This window comes from Bufo bufo, chromosome 2 (assembly GCF_905171765.1).
Source record: "Bufo bufo chromosome 2, aBufBuf1.1, whole genome shotgun sequence".
In the NCBI taxonomy this organism is placed as follows: Eukaryota; Metazoa; Chordata; class Amphibia; order Anura; family Bufonidae; genus Bufo; species Bufo bufo.
The window spans coordinates 447598571-447623129 of NC_053390.1; the positions used below are offsets into that span (position 1 = coordinate 447598571).

General features: G+C 43.5%; 1 protein-coding gene across 2 annotated transcripts in view; it reads right to left on the reverse strand.

Moving 5' to 3' along the window:
- Nucleotides 1-8029: 8029 nt before the first annotated feature.
- Nucleotides 8030-24559, reverse strand: part of R3HDM4 (R3H domain containing 4) — a 71681-nt gene continuing 55151 nt past the window's right edge. Inside the window, exons 6-8 of one of the 2 annotated variants that reach the window (XM_040417533.1) lie at nt 21359-21444; nt 13981-14036; nt 8030-9874 (exon numbers count right to left, since the gene is read on the reverse strand). In XM_040417533.1, the coding sequence (XP_040273467.1) occupies nt 9771-9874; nt 13981-14036; nt 21359-21444 (246 nt within the window). In that variant the 3' untranslated portion in view covers nt 8030-9770. The remainder of the gene's footprint in view (nt 9875-13980; nt 14037-21358; nt 21445-24559) is intronic. The other variant, XM_040417534.1, reaches the window with a different exon arrangement.

Genomic DNA, 24559 nt, shown 5'->3' on the forward strand with positions numbered 1-24559 from the left:
ACTACCCCACAAGTGACCCCATTTTGGAAAGAAGAGACCCCAAGGTATTTCGTGATGGGCATAGTGAGTTCATGGAAGTTTTTATTTTTTGTCACAAGTTAGTGGAATATGAGACTTTGTAAGAAAAAAAAATCAAAAAAAAAAATCATCATTTTCCGCTAACTTGTGACAAAAAATAAAAAGTTCTATGAACTCACTATGCCCATCAGCGAATACCTTAGGGTGTGTACTTTCCGAAATGGGGTCATTTGTGGGGTGTTTGTACTGTCTGGGCATTGTAGAACCTTAGGAAACATGACAGGTGCTCAGAAAGTCAGAGCTGCTTCAAAAAGCGGAAATTCACATTTTTGTACCATAGTTTGTAAACGCTATAACTTTTACCCAAACCATTTTTTTTTTTACCCAAACATTTTTTTTTTATCAAAGACATGTAGAACAATAAATTTAGAGCAAAATTTATATATGGATGTCATTTTTTTTGCAAAATTTTACAACTGAAAGTGAAAAATGTCATTTTTTTGCAAAATAATCGTTAAATTTCGATTAATAACAAAAAAAGTAAAAATGTCAGCAGCAATGAAATACCACCAAATGAAAGCTCTATTAGTGAGAAGAAAAGGAGGTAAAATTCATTTGGGTGGTAAGTTGCATGACCGAGCAATAAATGGTGAAAGTAGTGTAGGTCAGAAGTGTAAAAAGTGGCCTGGTCTTTCAGGGTGTTTAAGCACTGGGGGCTGAGGTGGTTAAAGGACTGTATCAAAACATACAGTTACATGGACTCAGCCATACTGCAAATTCTTCTATCCAACATGAAAAAGACTAATTGATTCAGCATGGTGTTGCATATCTGGAAGAGCGATTTCTGACTCCGAGGAAAGTGAACGTTCCACAGCAGTGTTTGATACATTTGCCTGGCCCATACAGGACTATGGGGTTGATGACATTACAGCATGGGCTCGTCATTTCCAGAAACAACTCTCACTGCCTGAAATGCATGACAAATGTATGCAATTCACAATGAGTGGTATGAATTTAAAGTCCTTGGCAAAGGGAAGAAACTGAGTGATCTTCTGGATTTGGCACTCTCCAACACAGACAGATTTCCAGTTTTGGGAAACTTGTTGTCTATAGTGTCTGTGCTGCCTGTCTCAACCGCATGTTGTGAAAGAGGGTTCAGTTCAGATCATCAATGCAGCAAGAAAGTTTAGGTGATTTGTTAATGATCAACATGAATGGACCATCTGTGAAGGAGTTTGATCCTGCAAAGGCTGTTGACCATTGGTACTTTAATTTAAAAAATACAAGGCATGTTCATGGCCACAAAAAGCAAAGTGAAAAAAAAATTATCTATTTCATAAAAATAATCTGGTGTGTCACATCATAATATTTTCATTATCTTGTTAATGCCCATGTTGTTTGGTTCTAGACTTCTTTATATGTTAATTTAAGAGGTGTTATTTTTGTCGCTGAAAATAAGGCTTTATAAAAAGGAAAAAAAACTTAAAAAAAAAAACCAGTTCCTAATTTGTCAAGACCTGTTTTAGAGGGTCAGATCAGCAGCAGGCCCTCACCCCTAATGTTTTAGATGGTCAGATCAGCAGAAGGCCCTCACCCCTAATGTTTTAGATGGTCAGATCAGCAGCAGGCCCTAACCCCTAATGTTCTTGAGGGTCACCAGCAGGCCATCAATGATAATTTTTCAAGGCTGTGTATTGTGCCCTCCTTTATGTGTAATAAAGGGTGTATTGTAGTGCCGGTTCCTTCTAATTTTTAGCAGCCCTTTCCCGTAGTGCATAGACTTTATGAGTCCCACTACCTGAACAATTGTACCACAATGTGAATGAGGCCCTCCTTTATGTGATATACAGGTTGTATCGGAGTGCCTCTTCCTTGTAATTTTTGGCAGCACTTGCACTTTATATACAAGTAAATATACAGGAAAGAATGTTTCCTAACAATGTTTCCTCTAAAATCGATTTTATCTTCGGTTTTGTGCGTATTATTGTCAGTCTGTAAAGTGGCGTACTACTCGGACAACATCGTTCCCAGTAGCGACCTGGGAGTCTAAGATGCACCCAGACATCCTCCCCATGCTGTTCCCGAACCATTTCAGTGGTGTTTCCATCAATTTCTGACCTTTTCCTATGAACCAGACCCCCTCCCCTCTTCAGAGCAGGGTGTGCCTGGTTTAATGCTCTGGTTCTCCCATTGACTTCCATTGTGCTCGGTAGAGCACCAGAGCATCCCGAAGTGTACTACTCGAGCACCAGAGTACTTTGGTGCTCAATCACACTAATTAGCAGTTAAAGGGAGTCTGTCACCAAAATTTGACAATATAAACTGCTTACGTGGCGCTCTAGCACAACTACACAAGATTCCAATGGTACCTTTGTTGTATTCTTCTGACTTTCACCAGCTGAAAAAACAGTTTTATCTATATGCAAATGAGGGCTCGCAAGTGCCCAGGGGCGGGGTTCTTGTTGTAGGTGCCCAGGCTGCTCTGCCTTCTTTTCATATTACCCCTCCCCAGCCTCTTGCTGGTCCCGCCCTATAAGGCCGTTTCATCATCCCAAGTACCGGCCGAGATCCGGCGCGTGCGCAGTTCAGCGCTGGCCCGGGCATATGCACTACGATGCTCAATGTGGGGAGCAGCATCACTTCATGTTGTGTGCATGCACCAGCGGACGGCATGAAACCAGCGGCAAGGGGGCGGACCAGAAGCAAGCAGGGAGACTGGAGGCAAGCCGAACAAGAGAAAGGTAAGTACAGGGTGGGCCATTTATATGGATACACCTTAATAAAATGGGAATGGTTGGTGATATTAACTTCCTGTTTGTGGCACATTAGTATATGTGAGGGGGGAAACTTTTCAAGATGGGTGGTGACCATTTTGAAGTCGGCCATTTTGAATCCAACTTTTGTTTTTTCAATAGGAAGAGGGTCATGTGACACATCAAACTTATTGGGAATTTCACAAGAAAAACAATGGTGTGCTTGGTTTTAACGTAACTTTATTCTTTCATGAGTTATTTACAAGTTTCTGACCACTTAAAAAATGTGTTCAATGTGCTGCCCATTGTGTTGGATTGTCAATGCAACCCTCTTCTCCCACTCTTCACACACTGATAGCAACACCGCAGGAGAAATGCTAGCACAGGCTTCCAGTATCCGTAGTTTCAGGTGCTGCACATCTCGTATCATCTAAAGGCAATCGTCTATGTATCCATATAAATGGCCCACCCTGTATATCCACATTGCAGTGCGCATGCCCGGGCCGGCGGTGAACTGCGCACACGGATCTCGGACGGTACTTGGGACGATGAAACTGCTTTACAGGGCGGGACCATCAAGAGGCTGGGGATGGGTAATATGAAAAGAAGGCAGAGCAGCCTGGGCACCTACAACAAGAACCTCGTCCCTGGGCACTTGCGAGCCCTCATTTGCATATAGATAAAACAGTTTTTTCAGCTGGTGAAAGTCAGAAGAATACAACAAAGGTACCATTGGAATCTTGTGTAGTTGTGCTAGAGCGCCACGTAAGCAGTTTATACTGTCAAATTAAACCCTAAAATGGTTCCTAAAAAACAAAATATCCTGCAACCCCCGAAAAATAAAAATGAAAAAGTTATGACTGCTGGAACACAAAAGGGGTAATTATTGGTCCTTAAGGCCAAAATTAATGATGTCACTAAGAGGTAAAAAATTCAAGTGTCCCCCGAGTTTTGCGCCAACAAGATTTACTGCTGACACATTAAAAATCTACAATAAAAAAGTGACATTTTTGGGAGGGTTTTTTCCAATTTTAACATGACTGTTAAGAGGTTAAAATGATACCAATGAAAAGTACAAGTTGTTCTGCAAAAATTAAGCCTTCACACAGCTCCATAGAACGAAAAATAAAAGTTATGGGATGCAGCAACGCAAAAACTTTTTTTTTAAATTTTTTCTTTAATTGTGCAAAAGTAGTAAAACTTAAAAATACATATGCATTTGGTATCACTGTAATTGTACTGACCTAGAGAATAAAATTATAAGGCCTCTTTCACAAGAGCGTGACAAATTGGCTCCGGATGCGTTCAGTGAAACTCGCACTATTTTGCAAGCAAGTTCAGTCAGTTTTGTCAGCAATGCGTTTTTCACGCGCGTGATAAAAAACGGAAGATTTACAAACAACATCTCTTAGCAACCATCAGTGAAAAACGCATTGCATCCGCACTTGCTTGCGGATGCGATGCGTTTTTCACTGAAGACCTATTTACTCCTATGGGGCCAGGGCTGCGTGAAAAACGCAGAACATAGAACATGCTGCATTTTTTCACGCAACACAGAAGCGATGCGTGAAAAAAAAAAAGCTCATTTACACAGACCCATTGAAATGAATGGGTCAGGATTCAGTGCGGGTGCTATGCGTTCACATCACGCATTGCACCCATGCGGAAAAGTTGCTCATGTGAGAAGCGCCTAATGTTGTTCATGCTGTGAGAGATGGATTTATTATTCTATGCATATATAATGCGAATATTCTGTAGTACACATTTCTGTCCACTAGATGGCTGCAAACCATATGTATGAGAAGGTCAATAAGGGAGGGGGAAGAGGGGATTACATTACAGTTTTCAAATACACCTATAGACTCAGTTGAAGTTGCAGAAACCACTCCTATCAGGTTAAGGAGCGAATAGTCTCTTCTTAAGGAACACCCCTTTTGTGATGTCATGTCTGCTATTTAAAGTGAAAGTACTGTGAATAAAGGGTCTCTTCTACCATGGCTCAGGGAAGATGAGAAGATGCTTTCATGAAACCACCTAGTGTGTCTGGTCTCATTATAAAGCTGTATGGCATGCACATACTTCTACTTCTAATTGATTTGGCACCACACAAAGAAGAAGGAGAAGCGCATGAATTGCGCTAACAATGCTAAAAAATAAATGCAGAAAAATTTGACATAAAAACTAAATCGCGGTATTGCTGTTTTTCCCACCCCTCCCCTCAAAAAGAGAGTTAATAAGGCCCCTTTCAGATGAGAGCTATGTAACCCTTAGAGGTCTGGAATGTATTGGATAACACTGACAGCATTATGTCAGTGTCATTAATACATTCCAGAACTCTAAGGCCCCTTTCACACAAGCGAGTATTCCGCGTGGGTGCAATGCGTGATGCGAACGCATTGCGCCCGCACGGAATCCGGACCCATTTATTTCAATGGGTCTGTGTACATGAGCGTTAGTTTTCATGCATCACTTGTGCGTTGCGTGAAAATCGCAGCATGTTCTATATTCTGCGATTTTCATGCAACGCTGGCCCCATAGAAGTAAATGGGGCTGCAAGCAAGTGCGGATGCAATGCGTTTTTCACGGATGGTTGGGATGAGAATTTTTTTGTATACCTTCAGTTTTTTATCACGCCCGTGCAAAATGCATTAAATCGCATTGAACCCGCGATATAAACTGAAAGCGATCGCAGTTTTCACTGAACGCATTCGCAACGCATCCGGACCTAATCCGCACACGCTCATCTGCAAGGGGCCTAATGCATCATAAATCAATATAATGCTATGTGACCACGGCAGTGCTTGGAGTTCGGGTCGGGTGCTTTGCTGCGAGTCTGCAGCGAGACACTCGCTCGTCTGAAAGTTAATTAGCAAGTTATGTGTGAACCAAAATGGTGCCATTAAAACTTACAACTTGCTCTGCCAAAAACAAGCCCTCATACAGCTACATCGAATGAACCATAAACTTCTAGCTCTTGGAAGGTGACGATGAAAAAAATAAATAAAAAAAATAACTTGGTCACTAAAGCCCAGAACAGACTGGTTACTAAGGGGTTACAACATAATTAACACAATTGGGTCTATTGGTGCAGACTACATCAATACAGAAAAAGGGACAGTGGTAACAGCTGATGTCATGGTACGTTATGCATACCACGACATCAAGACCACAATTGTTCATTGCGCACATATCTGAGGACTATGTGTAAACAGGAATTTAGGGGGGGGGTTCCGATTGTGGGTCTCAGTTCCCTTGGCATACTCTGTGGGAGATTTATCAAAACTGGTGTAAAGTATTACTGACGTAGTTGCCCACAGCAACTAGGGATGAGCGAATCTGAAACATCCAAAGTCGATTCGCATAAAACTTCGTTCCAATACTGTACGGAACAGGAGCTCCATACAGTATTAAAAATGTATTGGCTCCGATGAGCCGAAGTTATTGCCTTGTGAAGTCTCGCAAGACTTTGGGTAATAACTTCATAAATTAATCTGTACTGTAAAAATCTATTTCTTGAACTCTGGTTCGATTCCAAGTGGTACCTTGGAACCGAACCCAAGTTTGGGAAATGTTTTTTTTACAGTACAAATTAATTTATGAAGTTATTACCCAAAGTCTTGCGAGACTTCACAAAGCAATAACTTTGGATGTTTCAACCGTAGTGGATTCGCTCATCCCTAATAAGCAACCAATCAGATTCCACCTTTCATTTTTCACAATCTACCCCTCTACATTAGCACAGCGGCCAAGCTGAATAAGCAAAGTAACACCTTGTGGAATTTGAATTTTTGTTGGTTTTTGGTCCTAAAAAAGTGTATTTTGGCACATAGAATTTTTTTGGACATTTTATCACTTTCGAAGTGGGTGGGAAAGCAGGCGTGGTTAACTTGTCAAATAGGTGTTCGCCAGATTTAAAAAAAATACAACCTTTTAAAAAAGTTGCAAAAATGTAGCAGTTTTACTCCTATGGATGGGTGCAAAAAAACGGATGTAAAATTTCCAGACATAGTTAGAGATGTGCCTACACAGACTCAAGCAAAATGGATTTAAAAAATGTCCCTCCTAATCAATCTCTCTCCTTGAGTCTCTGGAAGCCTAGAGTCACCAGAAATGTCACCTGTGGTGGACGTCTGATTCCAGTAGACTACATGAACCAGTAAAGCTGAGCTGAAGTCACAGCTCTATCCTAATGGAAGAGAACGAGACGGCAGTAAACTAGGTCAGACTATAGATAAGGGTTCATGCACAAGGCCGTTGTGCGGTCGTTTCGAGCATTGGGGACCGCAAATTGCAACATCCGTGCGGTGGCCGGGACGGATAGAGACCTATTTAACTTGAATGGGTCCGTGATCCATCTGCACCGTAAAAAAATAGAACTTGTTCTATTTTTTTGCGGTGCGGAGGCACGGACAAACACCACGGAACCACTCAGTAGTGCTTCCATGGGCCTCCGATCCGTGCTTCCGTTCCGCATCGCGCGGATTACGGACCCATTCAAGTGGTGCTGGTCGCAATACGGCCACGGCCGGGTGCATGAGCCCTAACACTATGAGAAGCTGCAGATTGTTAGATCACGTCCACGCCCTCCCTATCAAATTGCGGATCTGCAAAACACGGACACCGGCCATGTGCGTTCCGCATTTTGCAGACCTCACATGGCCGGCCCTGTGATAGAAATGCCCATTCTTGTTCGTGGATGTGGACAAGAATAGGACATGCTCTATCTTTTTTTGCGGGGCTGCAGAACAGAAGTGCGGTCCGCATTTTTTGCAGCCCCGTTGAAATGAATGGGTCTGAACCCGTTCTGCAAAATTGCGCAATGGATGCGGACGTGTGAATGGACCCTTAATGGAATATACCGGTTATATCAAGTTATCCCCTTCCCAGAAGTTAGGGGATAGCTATTAGAGATGGCTGGAACCTGCACTGATTGTTAGACCCATATCCAGCAGAACCACCCCAAATGAATAGATTAGCAAGTCAAGCTTGTGTCATGCTGCTCCATTTATTCTCTACGAGACTGCCGGAAATAGCTGAACACTCTACTCTGCCACTCCATTCATTTTGGATGACCTTGCGGGATATGGTTCTTATGATCGGTGGAAGTACCAGTAGTTGGACTCCTCACCGATCTAATAATTATCCCCTATCCTGTGATATCCCTTTAAAAAAATAAAATAAAAAAGACAAAAAATTGTATTGATGCAGTCCATGACATAGTGCTGGGTAGCATAACACACTCAATAAAAGACACAAAATCCATTTTCTCTGAACCCATTTATTGTAGGTTAGTTAGCACCTGCCAGCTGCATGCAAGCCTCGCTTTAAGACTCAATAATCATTCATAACCTCGAATAAACAGGAAGAAAGTGACTATACAAACTTTTTAAACAAAGATAGAATTACTGAATTAAGAACTCTGGGGGTCATTTATCAAACTGGTGTAAAGTAGAACTGGCTTAGTTGACCATAGCAACCAATCAGATTCCTCCTTTCATTTTCCAAAGGAAATGTCCAAAATGAAAGGTGGAATCTGACTGGTTGCTATGGGCAACTAAGCCAGTTCTACTTTCCACCAGTTTGATAAATGACCCCCTCTGTCCGTATAAATTCACAATGTCATTCTGTATGACAGACTGCTTCTTCTGCAATACTATACGAATAGTATACACAACCATAACGTGGTAATAAAGCAGCCTAACGACCAGTTCCTGCCAGGCTGGTGCTGTGCTTCTGTGACTCCTCCTTTAGAAGTTCGGAGGCGGCCTCTGAAGTCAAACTCCCATCAATCGGTAACTTTTGGCATATTTAAGTGATAAGGTAAAATTTACTATGGGGTCAAATGCCCTTGAAATGGGTAAATTGTTAAGAGGAGGAAATACTTTACATGAACAGAAGTATATTTAAAAATATTAGACACTTCACTAATGACCACGACATCTCCATAATCCCACGTGGCCCAGCCACACACAATGGTTTGGCTTTGTCAATTTTTTATCTGCTTGTGCAGCCGGCTATACAAATACACAATTACAATTCTATAGAACACATCTCTGATTTGCTTCTGACATTTAGAGAAGAGCAGGTCACAGCGGAGTAATAACGCCCTGTGCGGAGCAATAAAGAACAATGCTGCTGGGAGACGGGTTTAGTTTTCCACAACTAAAAATCTGTTCCAGCAGTACGGTGCCTTGCAGTGCTGGGGTCCTGGGTTCGAATCCGACCACGGACAACACCTGCATGGAGTTTGTATGTTCTCCCCGCGTTTGCGTGGGTTTCCTCCAGGTACTCCAGTTTCCTCCCACACTCCAAAGACAGACTGATAGGGAATTTAGATTGTGAGCCCCATTGGGGACAGCACTATAGAAGCTATATATAAGTGCATAAAATAAATGAAAATAAAATTCATTTAAATTGGGCGGCAAGAACATTTATTTCTGCAAGCCTCATTCAGGTGAACTAATTTTCTGCAAAATCCACAGCGTGTGAAGGCACCTTAAGGGTACATTCACACGACTGTATAATTTTAGCCGCTTCCGATTCGCATCCGTTCCGCATTTTGCAGAATAGATGTGGATCCATTCATTCCTATGGGTGAATAAAATGTGCGGATAACATGTCCGCATCTGTGTTTCCGCATTTCTAGTCTGCAAAAATATGAAGCTTGTACTACTATTGTCCGCACAGATCAGTCCGCAGCCCCATTCAAGTCAATGGATCCGCAAATTGCGGATGACATACGGAATGTTTTCCGTATGGCATCCGTTTTTGCGGATCCGTTTCTGTATTTCCTTGACAACTATGAATTAATAATTCTTTTTTTTTTTTCCCCTTCCGTTTTTTGCGGACCGTAAAAAACAGCAGACATACGAAACATAAACACAAGTCATTCGTCCGCAAAATGCGGACACACTGTTCCATAATTTGCGGTCCGCAAAACGGAAAGGATTACACACGGTCGTGTGAATGTACCCTAGCTCCTCAAGTATAGGGCTGGCATCAGCATTTCAACTGGAGGTAGGAGGAAAGCAGCAATTCTGGAGGGCAGAACTCTCTGTTCCTGTTGACCACACGCATCTGACGTTTGCCGTCGAAATTGGAACCTAGACAGAGGTTAAAAAGGGTAATTAAAAAAAGAAAATGAACCAACCATTATAGTATTCATCAGTCTCATATGCTCGTGGATCTAAGCATTTAAAGTGATACTGTCATGAGATGGGGGTGCTTTATTCAGGGGCTAAACAAGCTGGCACACAGCCTTTTACTACAGCTGTAGGTACTGTACACCACTTCAGCCATGCTTGTGGAGGTATATTCTGTCAGAGGCTCTTCTCCATTCAAAGTAGACAAGGTCTCTAACTGCTGGTTTCATGCTTAACCCAATTCATAGTAACGGGTTGATCCAATTTCATGGTATTCATGACATCAGTTCCATATTGATAGGGGTTCAACTCCCGACACCCCCACCGTTCCTCTGGTTGAAAGGGCCGCAGCGCTCATGTCCTCATCTATGTTTTCCTGCACGCCATCCTCTTGGTAGCGGCAGTGCAATTTCAGCTGTTCATCCTGTGCACTTAAATAGGAGAGGAAGCTGTAATTACACCGCGCCACCACTACAATATAGGCAAACACTGAAGAGGATGCAGCACTGGCAAGACTGCCGCGGCCCCATAGGGGTGCCTTGAGTCAGACCATCGATCTGATGACCTATCTTGAAGAGAAGTCAGAAACATCATGAAACTGAAAAAAAACCTTATTATACTCAATAGGCCTTGACACCTACAATCATCTATGGTGACATTTAAAGGGTTAGAAACACACTGCCTGACCAGACGGTAAAAGAAAAATAAAGAACACTATTTAGTTATAATGATAAAAAAAAGGTACTGAAGCCCCCCTGTGGCTATCTCAACTTCCAGGCTAGATGTAGTGCAGCACAGCCTCCGGTGCTCGTGTGGCCATCTACGATGGCCATCAAAGCCACACGAGTGTCGGAGGCTGTGCTGCAGGTTACCAATGTGGCCAGCGTTCCTCTGATTGCTAAGGCACTAGTCTCTAGGGCAAACTCTTGATGAAACACTGTAAACAATAGTGTGGAAACACGTTTTGTATCTACAGCTAGTTATTGTAGCAAGCAATGTAACAGACACTCATCGGAGCAGAACCTGGAGCAATAGTTGTATGGCAGAAAGCAATGGCTGATGGGTCTGTGAAGGCAATAAAACAGCCCCTACAGTAGAATACAGACCTAAAGCCAGCCTCCCTCTGACTGTGTGTTACCAAGGAGGGATCTGATGTCTATGTGTAATGGTATCTCCCATGGTCAGTTATATGGAGTGAATGGGATGTTTGACTAGGTTTATAGAGATGCATTATATTTGCTATGGCTAGCATCCCGTAGACCAACGGTCAATACAATTTAGGAGTGTGGTCTCTATTATCACATCAGGGACACACACCTTTACTGGCCTGCATACTCCAAACACTACATCTAGCCTGAAAGTTGAAATAGCCACAGGGGCTTCAGTACCTTTTTTTTCATTATAACCAAATAAAGTTTTTTCATTTTTCATTTTGCTTTTCCAGTCTGGTCAGGCAGTGAACTTCAAATCTATTTCAGACAAAAACCTTTTTCACCTTCAGCTGTGATAATTGACATTTTAAGGCCTCATGCACATGACCGTTGTTTGGGTCCGCATCCGAGCCGCCGTTTGGCAGCTCGGATGCAGACCCATTCATTTCAATGGGGCCGCAAAAGATGCGGACAGCACTCCGTGTGCTGTCCGCATCCGTGGCTCCGTTCTGCGGCCCTGCAAAAAAAAATATAACATGTCCTATTTTTGACCGCGCTTTGCGGACAAGAATAGGCATTTATATTGCCGGCTTCCGTTCCGCAAATTGCGGAAGGCAACACGGGCGCTTTCCTTTTTTTGCGGATCCGCGGTTTGCGGACCGCAAAAAACGGCACGGTTGTGTGCATGAGGCCTAAAGGGTACCTATTATTTTAACAAACTTTTACATTGGCTTCAGGTGTTGAGGCCCCACCAAATCACTAAAATAAAAAGGGACAGAAGTGTTCAGCTCATTTTTGATCATCTCAGCTAGACTTCATTCTGTGAATCAGTACAAGGTTCCCTCTGTTCTTCAGTGAGAGAAGAGCAGAAGAAAGAAGGGACACAATGCTCAGCTGAGCGCTTCTGCCCCTTTATTTTAGTCATTGGTGGGGGTCTCGACTCCTCCACTCCAATTATCAAAACTTCTGACATGGCACTTTGCTTGCTAAAATGATAGGTATACTTTGGTGAGAGTTGGTCAATGTAGTGCAAGTATGGCCTACTGACGTGTCCACGACAACCAATATTTTCCAGAACAAAATGGACTAGCAGTTTTCTACAGGGACACTAAACCCCAATGAGATATTTAATTTACTGAAAATCTGGGCACTTCTGAATGGCTGCTGCTCCATAATTTAGGAAACAAGTGGAGTTATGAGTAGTGTTGAGCGAACTTGTGTTTTAAGTTCGGCGTCTAAAGTTCAGGTTCGAGTTATCGAAGAATCGCGTTATGGATTCTAAATTTCGTTATGGTCCGTAATAGCGGAATCCATAACGCGTTTCTTCGATAACCTGAACTTTAGACACTGAACTTAAAACACAAGTTCGCTCAACACTAGTCATAAGATCAAACGCCACCATTGTAATCTTCTAACATGCAGCATGAACATGCCAGAAGGTCAATTTTGGGCAGATTTCCACCACTTGAAAAATAGGGGGTCACAGACTGCATCACATGATGGGATTCCTTTTAAGGGCTCTTTCACACTTGCGCTGTCCGGATCCGGCGTGTACTCCATTTGCCGGAATTACACGGCGGATCCGGAAAAACGCAAGTGAACTGAAAGCATTTGAAGACGGATCCGTCTTCAAAATGCGTTCAGTGTTACTATGGCAGCCAGGACGCTATTAAAGTCCTGGTTGCCATAGTAGTAGTGGGGAGCGGGGGAGCAGTATACTTACAGTCCGTGCGGCTCCCGGGGCGCTCCAGAATGACGTCAGAGCGCCCTGACGTCACTCTGGAGCGCCCGGGGAGCCGCACGGACGGTAAGTATACTGCTCCCCCGCTCCCCACTACACTTTACCATGGCAAACAGGACCTTAGCGTCCTGCAAGCCATGGTAACCATTCAGAAAAAGCTAAACGTCGGATCCGGCAATGCGCCGAAACGACGTTTAGCTTAAGGCCGGATCCGGATTAATGCCTTTCAATGGGCATTAATTCCGGATCCGGCCTTGCGGCAAGTGTTCAAGATTTTTGGCCGGAGCAAAAAGCGCAGCATGCTGCGGTATTTTCTCCGGCCAAAAAACGTTCCGGTCCGGAACTGAAGACATCCTGATGCATCCTGAACGGATTTCTCTCCATTCAGAATGCATAAGGATAAAACTGATCAGGATTCTTCCGGCATAGAGCCCCGACGACGGAACTCTATGCCGGAAGAAAAGAACGCAAGTGTGAAAGGGCCCTAAGAGCTGCTGACTGACTTGAGGGAACCATGTGATACAAGCTATGACTCCACAGAAACAGGAAATACTTTCCTTACATCTCCCTTTAGGGACTGTTTAGCGGGTACAACTGTATCAATTAGCTTGGGTGTAAATGCACTGACTAGTATAACTATAAAAGAGGTCTTATTTTATTAGGTGACAGTATCACATCCCAATTTAGACCTTCACATGGATAGCCCTCATATAGTCATTTGCCCTGTTGGCAAGGTCCCAGGAGCCTGTATTCTCTTGGTTAGTGTTGAGCGAACTTCTGTTTTCAAGTTCGGCGTACAAGGTTCGTGTTATCTAAGAATTCCTTTATGGATTTTGCTACCATGGACCATAAATGAATTCTTAGATAACCCAAACCTTGTATGCCGAAGTTGAAAACACAAGTTCGCTCATCCCTACTTGTGGTGCACTGCAAAAACACATGTAGTAAAGCCAATTGTCAGCCATCCCATGGGATGCCCGGTGCCTACACTGCAACAAGACAATACAGACTGATGGCATCATACTGGAGTACTGAATACCGCTAATATAATCGAAGCTCACGCTTCAGTAATACGGCAGGGTTTAGTACATATCATGAAGCATCCCGTCCCAGACACCATAACTGCATTTGAAGATTTCCCAATCTACATCCCACACAAATCCCAGAGTTCTTACTGGCAGAGGCCAGATCCATGTACTGACACACAGCATGCAGCAGGAGGCGCTGATAACTGCGAAAGAACCAGATGAGAAACAATGAGACTGAAATACATAGCACATGGAATGTACTATAAAATAAATGCATTGCTGTTTTCTAAACGGTTGTGGTGCTGGAGATCTTCTCTAGTTAAATAGACAGATTCAGAAAAATAAAAAAATATATATTCTCACCAGTTTATATAGAGCTACAATCTACATATAACAAAAACAGAACGTCACATCTGTACATAGAAGAGATGTCAAATAAACTGAACATTTTGTGCTGGTTCCGATTTGCCGTATGTATTATACAATAGGTTTGCATTAAAAGTACTGCTGGTTGCTACTAGAATTATTGACATCAAACCTAAAAAGGCAACTCCTAAAGGGGTTGTCCAGGTGCAGAGCTGAACCCGGACATATTCCCATTTTCACCCAGGCAGCCCCCCTGACTTGAGCATCGGAGCAGTTCATGATCCGAAGCTCTCCTTTGTCCTGCGCTAAATCGCGCAGGGCAAAGGCATTTTCAAGAGTTCCGGTGACTTACCGGGGCTCTCCATGGGGCTGCCAGGAAGCCCGATGATGTCATTGGCACTGATGGGCGGGCTTTAGCGCTGCCCTAGCCAGTAAAATGGCTAGGGCAGTGCTAAAGCACGCCCATCAGAGCCGGTGACGTCACCGAACACACTACCGGGTGGAAGCCTCCGCCCAGCAGTGTGTTATTGTAAACAAAAGAGCCCGTGCCCTGCGCGATCTAGCGCAGGGCAAGGGAGCGCATCAGATGCTCCGATGCCAACATCAGGGGGGCTGCCTGGGTGAAAATAAGGGTATGTCTGGGTTCAGCTCTGAACCCGGACAACCCCTTTAAGATCTTGCCATTCCTTCTGAAATGCTCTATTAGGTCAGATTCACATCTGTGCTGTGAACTCGGTTCTGGTCACTGTATCCCAGTCGCATATATCCCGGCTTTTAGGGAGACCAAAAAAAATAATAATAATAAAAAAATAATATATAAATACTACACAAAGCATTTTTGCCCAGGTGAAAGCAGATATATATATATATATATATAAATATATATATATATATATATATATATAAAATCTCTATATCTCCCGTAAAGCCGGATCCCATTATAATTTCAGATTCAGCAGACTGCCAGAGATCACAGCACAGATGTAAATTGAGGCCTTCGATTTAGTTAAAGGGGTATTCTGTGTTATAGATAATAATGACTTAACCTCTGCATAGCCAATCAATATCAGATCAGTAGGATAGGCCATCAGCTGTTCACAGCAGGCGCCAGAACTAAGGCAGAGAATGGAGTCGGAAGCACAACCCCATCCACTGTGCAGCAGCCATGCCAGGTTGCTGCAGCTCGGCTCCAATTCAGGTGAACAGAAGTAGAGCTGGAGGAACCAGTATTTGGAGAAGTAAGAAATGTTGAGTTCAACAGTCTGCACAATTTTGAAATAATGAGAATGGCCTAACAAATTCACATTTACTATTCACCTTTTACACAAGCAGATTTCTGCCTGCAATAAGTACCGGTCGAAGATCATGTGCTCGCTTGTCAGCTGAACATTGGGTATGTTTATACAAAGTAATGATTGGGAACACAATCACAATTGTTCGCTTCATCATCTATACGTGTAAGGGTGAGAGAGGCGGCAGGGAACCACACGAGATCCCGTCCTTTCCGCCTCCCTTCACTGGTCTTCCAGTCCCCATCTGAACTTGTGGAAGTTTACAAATTGGGCCAGAAGACCTGTGAAGGGTACTGGAAAGGAGCAGTGGGGTGAAGTATTTTTATTTTTTTGGTTTTTCACCACAGGCACAGTAGGCTTGGGTTGAAATTTTCAAAAGTAAAAAAGCTGGACAACCTCTTTATCTTCAATGGTTTGTCGGGTATTTGCAAACATGATGAAATTCTAAAAGGGAGTCTTCACACGTAGCAGAATCTTTCTGCGACTGAAAATCAGTTCCATTCGTTTGAATCGAGTTGCTTTGGCAGCAAGCATGTGGATTTCTGCAAGCCTTGGTCCGATGAATGGAACAAATTCCCAGTCGCAGAATACTTTTGCAGCACAATCTGCTGCGTGTGAAGGCATGCTAAAAGTTGCAACAAGCTGCATTTCCTGCAGTCAGTTTTACAAATACGGTTACTGCATAAAAACAGAAACATTGAATAAAACGAAGATTAAAGGGGTTGTCTCACTTCAGCAAATAACTTCCTAATACAAGGCAGTTACTAATGTATTGTGATTCTCCATATTACTTCCTTGCTTTTTCCATAACATTATACACTGCTTGTTTTTCATGGTTACGGCCACCCTGCAATCCAGCAATGGTGGCCGTGCTTGCAGCTTTTTCCTATATTGTGCAAGCATGGCCACCACTGATGGATTGCAGGGTGGTCGTAACCATGGAATCGAGCGGTGTATAATGTGATGGAAAATGAATCAGCCAGTAAAGGAAGCAATATGGATAATAACAATACATTAGTAACTGCCTTGTAGTAATTTTCTCTGCATGATAAATACCACCTGCTGAACGGAGACACCGCTGCATCGCTCTGTACCAGCGGAGGAACATGCCAGCCCCCTCTCTGCCAATGTCTCTTTGTCCTTGCTGAATATCTTTTTGCTTCATTTGGGCAGACATTCCTGGGTGGCAAGTACTTGAATATCATACTAAGCTCCTCACATCCAAACTATTTCTTCTATCTCATATTTGTAGTTTTTCCCTTTATTACCCCCTGATGAACCCTTGCTTTGGGGGGAAACGCGTTCGAGTGCAGGGACTATTAAGCTACCATTTACATACACCATTGACGTCATATAGGGTGTTAGGGTGGCTTAAGATAGGAACCAGGACAGGAAGCCCCTACCTTCTGGGGGTATCCCTGGAATGAGGGCTATACAGGGTCTATCAGGGAGAGATTATCCCATTCCCAATATTGGCTCTTTTGACCTACATTTGATATCTATTGTTATCCTTTACCATAAAAGGACTTTTTCTTATTATTTTTTCTTTTTTCAGTGTGTTTTTAGCACTTGATTAACATATATTTTTAATTATATCTTTAATAAAGGTTTGGTTTTAGGTAGGGGTGCACCGAAATGAAAATTCTGGTCCGAAACCGAAAATTCAGGATGCCCTTGACCGAAAACCGAAACTGCCTTTTTGCCCAAATACTTTTAAAATACTTTTTTTTTAATGATTTTATTAATAATTCTTTTTCATGAATGAAATTCATCTGTGGGTGGCGCTGTTATGGAGGGGGGGATATGTGCACTGTTATGGGCATAACAGTGCACAGATCCCTTTCCCCATAACAGTGCACAGATCCCTTTCCCCATAACAGTGCACAGATCCCGTTCCCCATAACAGTGCACAGATCCCGTTCCCCATAACAGTGCACAGATCCCGTTCCCCATAACAGTGCACAGATCCCGTTCCCCATAACAGTGCACAGATCCCGTTCCCCATAACAGTGCACAGATCCCGTTCCCCATAACAGTGCACAGATGCCGTTCCCCATAACAGTGCACAGATGCCGTTCCCCATAACAGTGCACAGATGCCGTTCCCCATAACAGTGCACAGATGCCGTTCCCCATAACAGTGCACAGATGCCGTTCCCCATAACAGTGCACAGATGCCGTTCCCCATAACAGTGCACAGATGCCGTTCCCCATAACAGTGCACAGATGCCGTTCCCCATAACAGTGCACAGATGCCGTTCCCCATAACAGTGCACAGATGCCGTTCCCCATAACAGTGCACAGATGCCGTTCCCCATAACAGTGCACAGATGCCGTTCCCCATAACAGTGCACAGATGCCGTTCCCCATAACAGTGCACAGATGCCGTTCCCCATAACAGTGCACAGATGCCGTTCCCCATAACAGTGCACAGATGCCGTTCCCCATAACAGTGCACAGATCCCGTTCCCCATAACAGTGCACAGATCCCGTTCCCCATAACAGTGCACAGATCCCGTTCCCCATAACAGTGCACAGATCCCGTTCCCCATAACAGTGCACAGATCCCGTTCCCCATAACAGTGCACAGATGCCGTTCCCCATAACAGTGCACAGATGCCGTTCCCCATAACAGTGCACAGATGCCGTTCCCCATAACAGTGCACAGATGCCGTTCCCCATAACAGTGCACAGATGCCGTTCCCCATAACAGTGCACAGATGCCGTTCCCCATAACAGTGCACAGATGCCGTTCCCCATAACAGTGCACAGATGCCGTTCCCCATAACAGTGCACAGATGCCGTTCCCCATAACAGTGCACAGATGCCGTTCCCCATAACAGTGCACAGATGCCGTTCCCCATAACAGTGCACAGATGCCGTTCCCCATAACAGTGCACAGATCCCGTTCCCCATAACAGTGCACAGATCCCGTTCCCCATAACAGTGCACAGATCCCGTTCCCCATAACAGTGCACAGATCCCGTTCCCCATAACAGTGCACAGATCCCGTTCCCCATAACAGTGCACAGATCCCGTTCCCCATAACAGTGCACAGATCCCGTTCCCCATAACAGTGCACAGATCCCGTTCCCCATAACAGTGCACAGATCCCGTTCCCCATAACAGTGCACAGATCCCGTTCCCCATAACAGTGCACAGATCCCGTTCCCCATAACAGTGCACAGATCCCTTTCCCCATAACAGTGCACAGATCCCCCCTCCCCATAGCAGTGCCATAGACCGATCCCCCTACCCATAACAGCCCCGGCCCTGCTGCTCACAGCAGACTAATCACTCACTGCATCTTTATTTTACCTTACAATCGTGACGCTCCAGTAACAACTCTGCAGGCAGAGCGGAGGGCGGCGTAACGTCACTTACTCACGTGACGCACCTGCTCCGCCCACTTTATGAATGAAGGAGGCGGAGCAGGCGCGTCACGTGAGTAAGTGACGTTACGCCGCCCTCCGCTCTGCCTGCAGAGTTGTTACTGGAGCGTCACGATTGTAAGGTAAAATAAAGATGCAGTGACTTAAAGTAAACCGCCCGCCCGGGTGACAAATCCCAAACCCCATATTTTCTGCCGATATGTACCAATATCGGCCGAAATGGATTAGGCCCATTTTCGGCCGATATTTTCGGCCGCCGGAATTTCGGTGCACCCCTAGTTTTAGGGATCACTGGCCTAAGGGTGCTGCCACATGTTCAGTTTTTTGATGCAGTGCTGGAGCCCAAGTGTGGATCAAGAAAGGAGAGAAAGTATAAAGGACAGATACTATCTAGCTGTTTATTTGAATCCCCTCCTGGTTTTGACTTAAAAACCTGAATGTGTGGCAGCACCTTTAGGGTAGCTTCACACGATTTTTGGAGGAGGTTTAAAGGCAGATCTGTTTGCAGGTTTTTCAGCCAAGGCCAGAAGTGGATTTGAAAGAAATCGGAAATATAAAGAAAGGACTTCTACTTCTCCTTCCTGGTGGAACCACTTCTGGCTTTGTCCGAAAAACTCGCAGGAGAATCGGTCTCAAAACCTCCCTCAAAAAAAGACCATGTGAACGTACCCCAACTCACTCCTTCATTCCATTGCAGTCCAGCATGTGTTATCTGCTCCACCCAACCGCACAGTATACCAGTAATAAAGAACAAGAACAACATACAATAATGTTTTAATGTTCCAACTTTGCCACTTTTAGCAGTGAGGCAATCTCCCCTCGGGTTTTCTTTCATATCCTCAGACTCTGGCACACCGTTCTTTATTACTGGTGTTTCAGGAGAAAGGGCAGAACAGAGCAAGGAAGGAACCGAGAAAAGTCCCCATGCTGCTCCATTCTGCCCCTTGGCTCTCAAGTTGTTCTATACATGTGTTTGTTATTTTGCCACCTGTAGTATTCAGGCAGCATTCGAGATCTCAGAGCAGGGACCACCACTCTTTGATCTTTACTACTCCGGCACAGCAGCAAGATTTCAGGGCCTAGGCATCAGAGCAGCGTGGACGCTGGCCCTCTTAATCTCACCGGGAGAGGTGGAGGTGAAGAGGTGTGTCTAGCACCTAGTGTCGAGCAAACTTGTGTCTTCAAGTTCGGCGTACAAGGTTTGGGTTATCTAAGAATTCAGTTATGGATTCCTCTTCCACGGACCATAGCTTATGGTCCGTGGTAGCAGAATCCATAATGGAATTCTTAGATAACCTGAACCTTGTACGTTGAACTTGAAAACAGAAGTTCGCTCAACACTACTAGTACCTCATCTCCAAATACTAAAAAGAATTTCTCTGGATCGGTAATACCCCTTCTTTACCGGGCCAATTTTTCAGTTTTAGAAATGGGCCTATCTAACTTCAAGGAACTAATTTGTTTCTAAATCAGCCTACATGCATTTGATATTTTTCACAGGACACATTATACCTTTGTTTTGTGCCATTTAGATGACAGATATATAATTTTTTTTTTATATTTAAGGAAAACTGAAGATGAAAAAAAATATATGAAAATATATTTTTGTTAATTTTTTTTCTGCTACAAAAGGTCTTCCGATAAAACCATTACCATATGGGTGTACCATGAAAATGGATGCTATTTGTGTAATTTATCTACTGGCTGGACCTGCCACAAAACTTCAAAAGGACAAGAGCACATTTTGGAGGTCTATTTTTTGCTTTTTTAATAAATGAAAAAAATATGCGTGTTTGTATATTTTATGCAGGACCCCTGCCCACCCCCTGATATACTAAATATGGGTTAAAATTAATACCTAGCTTTTCAAATGTATTTATTTTTTTAACAAAAAGGAAAAACTGTGTGTATTTGTATATTTTACATACAACGTCTGCTATACTATTGCTAAAACAAATACAGAATATATTTTTATTTTTTCATGAAAAAAAGGGGGAGGGGGAAATGTGTGTTTTATTACTTAAATTTTTTTAAGTATTTATTTATTTATTTTACTTTTTATTAATGAAAAAAGTTATTTAATCCCTTCCTGCATGCAAGCTCACAGTGAATTTTACAGCCAGCAGGGGTTTGCTCTTCTTGATCAAGACGAGACCTCCCCTGCCCGATTTTACCCTTTACACTGTGATGGATGCCACGCATAGAGACCGCTTCTGCTCGTCTTTGGCAGATTTACTGTTTGCTGGAAGATCGCAATGTAACCCAACGCTTTTATACGTCAGGTTACCGTTCAGAGCTTACCGCCATGATGTTTAAAGCCATGCATCAGTAAAAGTAAGTGGTTAAAGTAGCATTCTAAGCAAAAAAAATACACATCCTTCATGTATATCCTACACAATTATACATGACACAAATAATGATGTCCACTGATGTGGTCGTTATTGACATGGAAAAACCCTGAGGACACTTTCTGTACCTGTTTTCCATCATAGAAATGTACACAGATTCTGGGTTGACTGAGAAAAATGAAAGCATCTCCTCTTCCAAGTCCTCCAGTGTACCCTGGTTAAAGAAAGATGCATCAACAATTGCATTATTTCAGATTACATAAACTATTGCATGTTCTTATCACCCATGAAGACCTTGCTACCTGGAGCTTTAAACTTTAGGCTACTTTCGCACTAGCGTTTTTGGGGATCCGTCATGGATCTGCAAAAACGCTTCGGTTACAATAATACAACCGCATGCATCCGTCATGAACGGATCCGGTTGTATCGTGTCTTCTATATGGATGACGGATCAGTCTTGAACTCCACTGGAAGTCAATGGGGGACGGATCAGTTTTCTATTGTGCAGATTGTGTCAGAGAAAACTGATCCGTCCCCATTGACTTACATTGTGTGCCAGGACGGATCCGCTTGGCTCTGCTTCATCAGACGAACAGCAAAACGCTGCATGCAGCATTTTGGTGTCCGCCTCCAGAGCAGAATAGAGACGGAACGGAGGCAAACTGATGCATTCTGAGCAGATCCTTATCCATTCAGAATGCATTGGGGCTAAACTGATCCGTTTTGGGCCGCATGTGAGAGCCATAAACAGAAAGCCAAAATGCCAGTGTGTGAAAGTAGCCTAAAGCTGGCCATATACCGAGTGTCAAGAGGCATACGTTACAATGTATCTGCAATCTCAGGAGTAAATCTCCACCATCTGCAAGGGATTTAGCAGAATAAATGTGATAACAGTAGTCTTAGTATGTATTATTGAGTATGGCTGGGGTGATCTCCAATTCATATAGGATATCTTTGTCAGGTTTCTACTTTCCCCTCTGCATCTCATGAATTATGCAATTTCATTAAGAACTGCACTTATTCTGAATATTTCATTTTTATGTAGGGTTACCTAGAGCTGTCCACACAATTAAGCCAGGTCATTTTTTAAGCCTTCAGGAGCACATACATATACACACACACACATACATATACATACATATATATATATATATATATATATATATATATATATATATATATATATATATATATACACATATACATATATATATATATATATATATATATACCCAAAATCATTGTTTGTGTAATTGTGCTACCCAGAAACAACGAATCTCTATGTGGAGGAGCAACTGCATTAAGTGATCACTGGTCACCATACAGTGGAGGTGATTGCTGCATGTAAATCAGGCAATTATCAGGAACAAACCCTTATTACAGATAACTGCCTGGTCAGTCAGCCCATGTAAAATGTCATTTAGTAAACTGGGGAGAAAGACGAGTCTGGTAAGAGGAGGAAGTATTTTTTCTGTGATGAGATATATTACAATGTTTCTTAAATTAGCCTGTACTATTCATTTCTGGGGGGAAAAAACAACTTGACAGTTACTCTTTTAGTTGCCTCAACTACCTGAATCCCTTAATGTACCATTGCCGCAAGGGAATAATGAATTAGCTAAATGATATAGTGTATGTATACTTTCACTTTTTCTGCTGCACAGTAATTACTTTTTATATTAAAAGGAGTTTTTCAAGACTAAAAACTTCTTTAATAGCCCTCTTCAGAGTGGCTGGACCAATGGTGGGCTTCATACTTAGCTGGTCTCCTCTGCTGGATTCAAGCTGCATTGCTCCATGGCCTGTCACCCGTGCGGCACGTGACCCAGTACTATACTGCATGGGTGACGTGGAGCGGTGCAGCCGGAATCCAGTGGTGGGGACAGGGTCCAACCATTCCAAAGTTTAGTATTGGATAACTCATTTATAGGGATCTATCAGAATATTAAAAAAAATATATAAATTATACTTATTGTTTGCATGCCGCTGATCTATCCTTCCCACTGGCATTGGTTGCAACATACTATATGTGACCACTGCAGTCAATGACTGACTCCAGCGGTGTCATGCTGCATACCGCTGAGGTCAGTGACTGGCTCAAAAAGCCGTCTGCAGTATATGGCAGATCATCACTGCAACCAAAACATTATGTCGCAGCTGCAGGGAGGAGAGGAGCTGCTGAGCTGGAACGCAGAGGGTTCTGGAGCGTACCACTCAAACATAAGGGCTCAGTGCGGGCACTGGCCGTGTGCACTTCATGGTACGGATGCTGACCCACTGACTTGAATGGGTCCACGATCCGCCAGATATGACCGGTAACCTCTTATGTTTTGCGGAGTGGAGGCAGTACGAAGCGCTTCTGTGTCTGTGCCTCCGCACCACAAAAGATAAGACATGTCCTATTTTGTGAATCGCAGACCCATTCCAGTCAATGGGTCCGCATCAGGAGTGCACACGCCCAGTGCCAGTGCATTGCAGACCGCCATTTGCGGTCCCCAGCATGGGCACTGACCCCTTACATTTATCTGCAAGAGCCCTAAGGCTAGTTTCACACTAGTGTTTGTGAGATCCAGCAGACTATTCCAGCAGGGAACAGCCTGACTGATCTCTCTGTATCGCTACATGGATGCAGTCCAACCCCATTAACTATAATGGGGACGGGCAGAGATCCTGCTGCAACCGGTCTTACAAATACCACTGCGTGCACAACAGCTTGCTAGATCTCACGACTGCTAGTGTGAAACTAGCCTCAAAGTATAACCTTAAAATGAAAGCTGGCATGCTAACGTGACCCAAGGCTGACTATTTTGAACAGGCCAGCTGACCATCTAATCTGTATTGGGTCCTCCCTATTATCTCCAGATAGCAGATATTGGAGGAAAGAAGATCTATTTTTGGGGAGTCTGGCAGTGGCTTCCTCCACTTTCACCATTCAGAACACATGTACATGATTTAGTGTCCATGTGTATTGGGGGGAGGGTTAGGAGGAATAGCCATTACCCAACAGTTTTCTAAAGTGTATGGCCAGTTTAGTTTAAGACGTAACATAAACTAGTGATAAACACTACAGAGTGCGGACTGGACAAAATGCTGACTCACAAGTGATACATTTATCAGCCCTGAACAGAATGAGGAATACGGAGGAAGAACTGTTCCGGAAAAGAATGCGTCTGACTAGAACAACTAGTATAACAAAAGCCTTGATTGCAGAGGGCACCACATTCTGCGCTTCAATTACTACCATAGACACCAAATGCAGTGTAACAAGTTGTACAGTGCCATCTGGATCTATATATTACATGGTGCGGCAAGCTTACTACCTCCCCTAT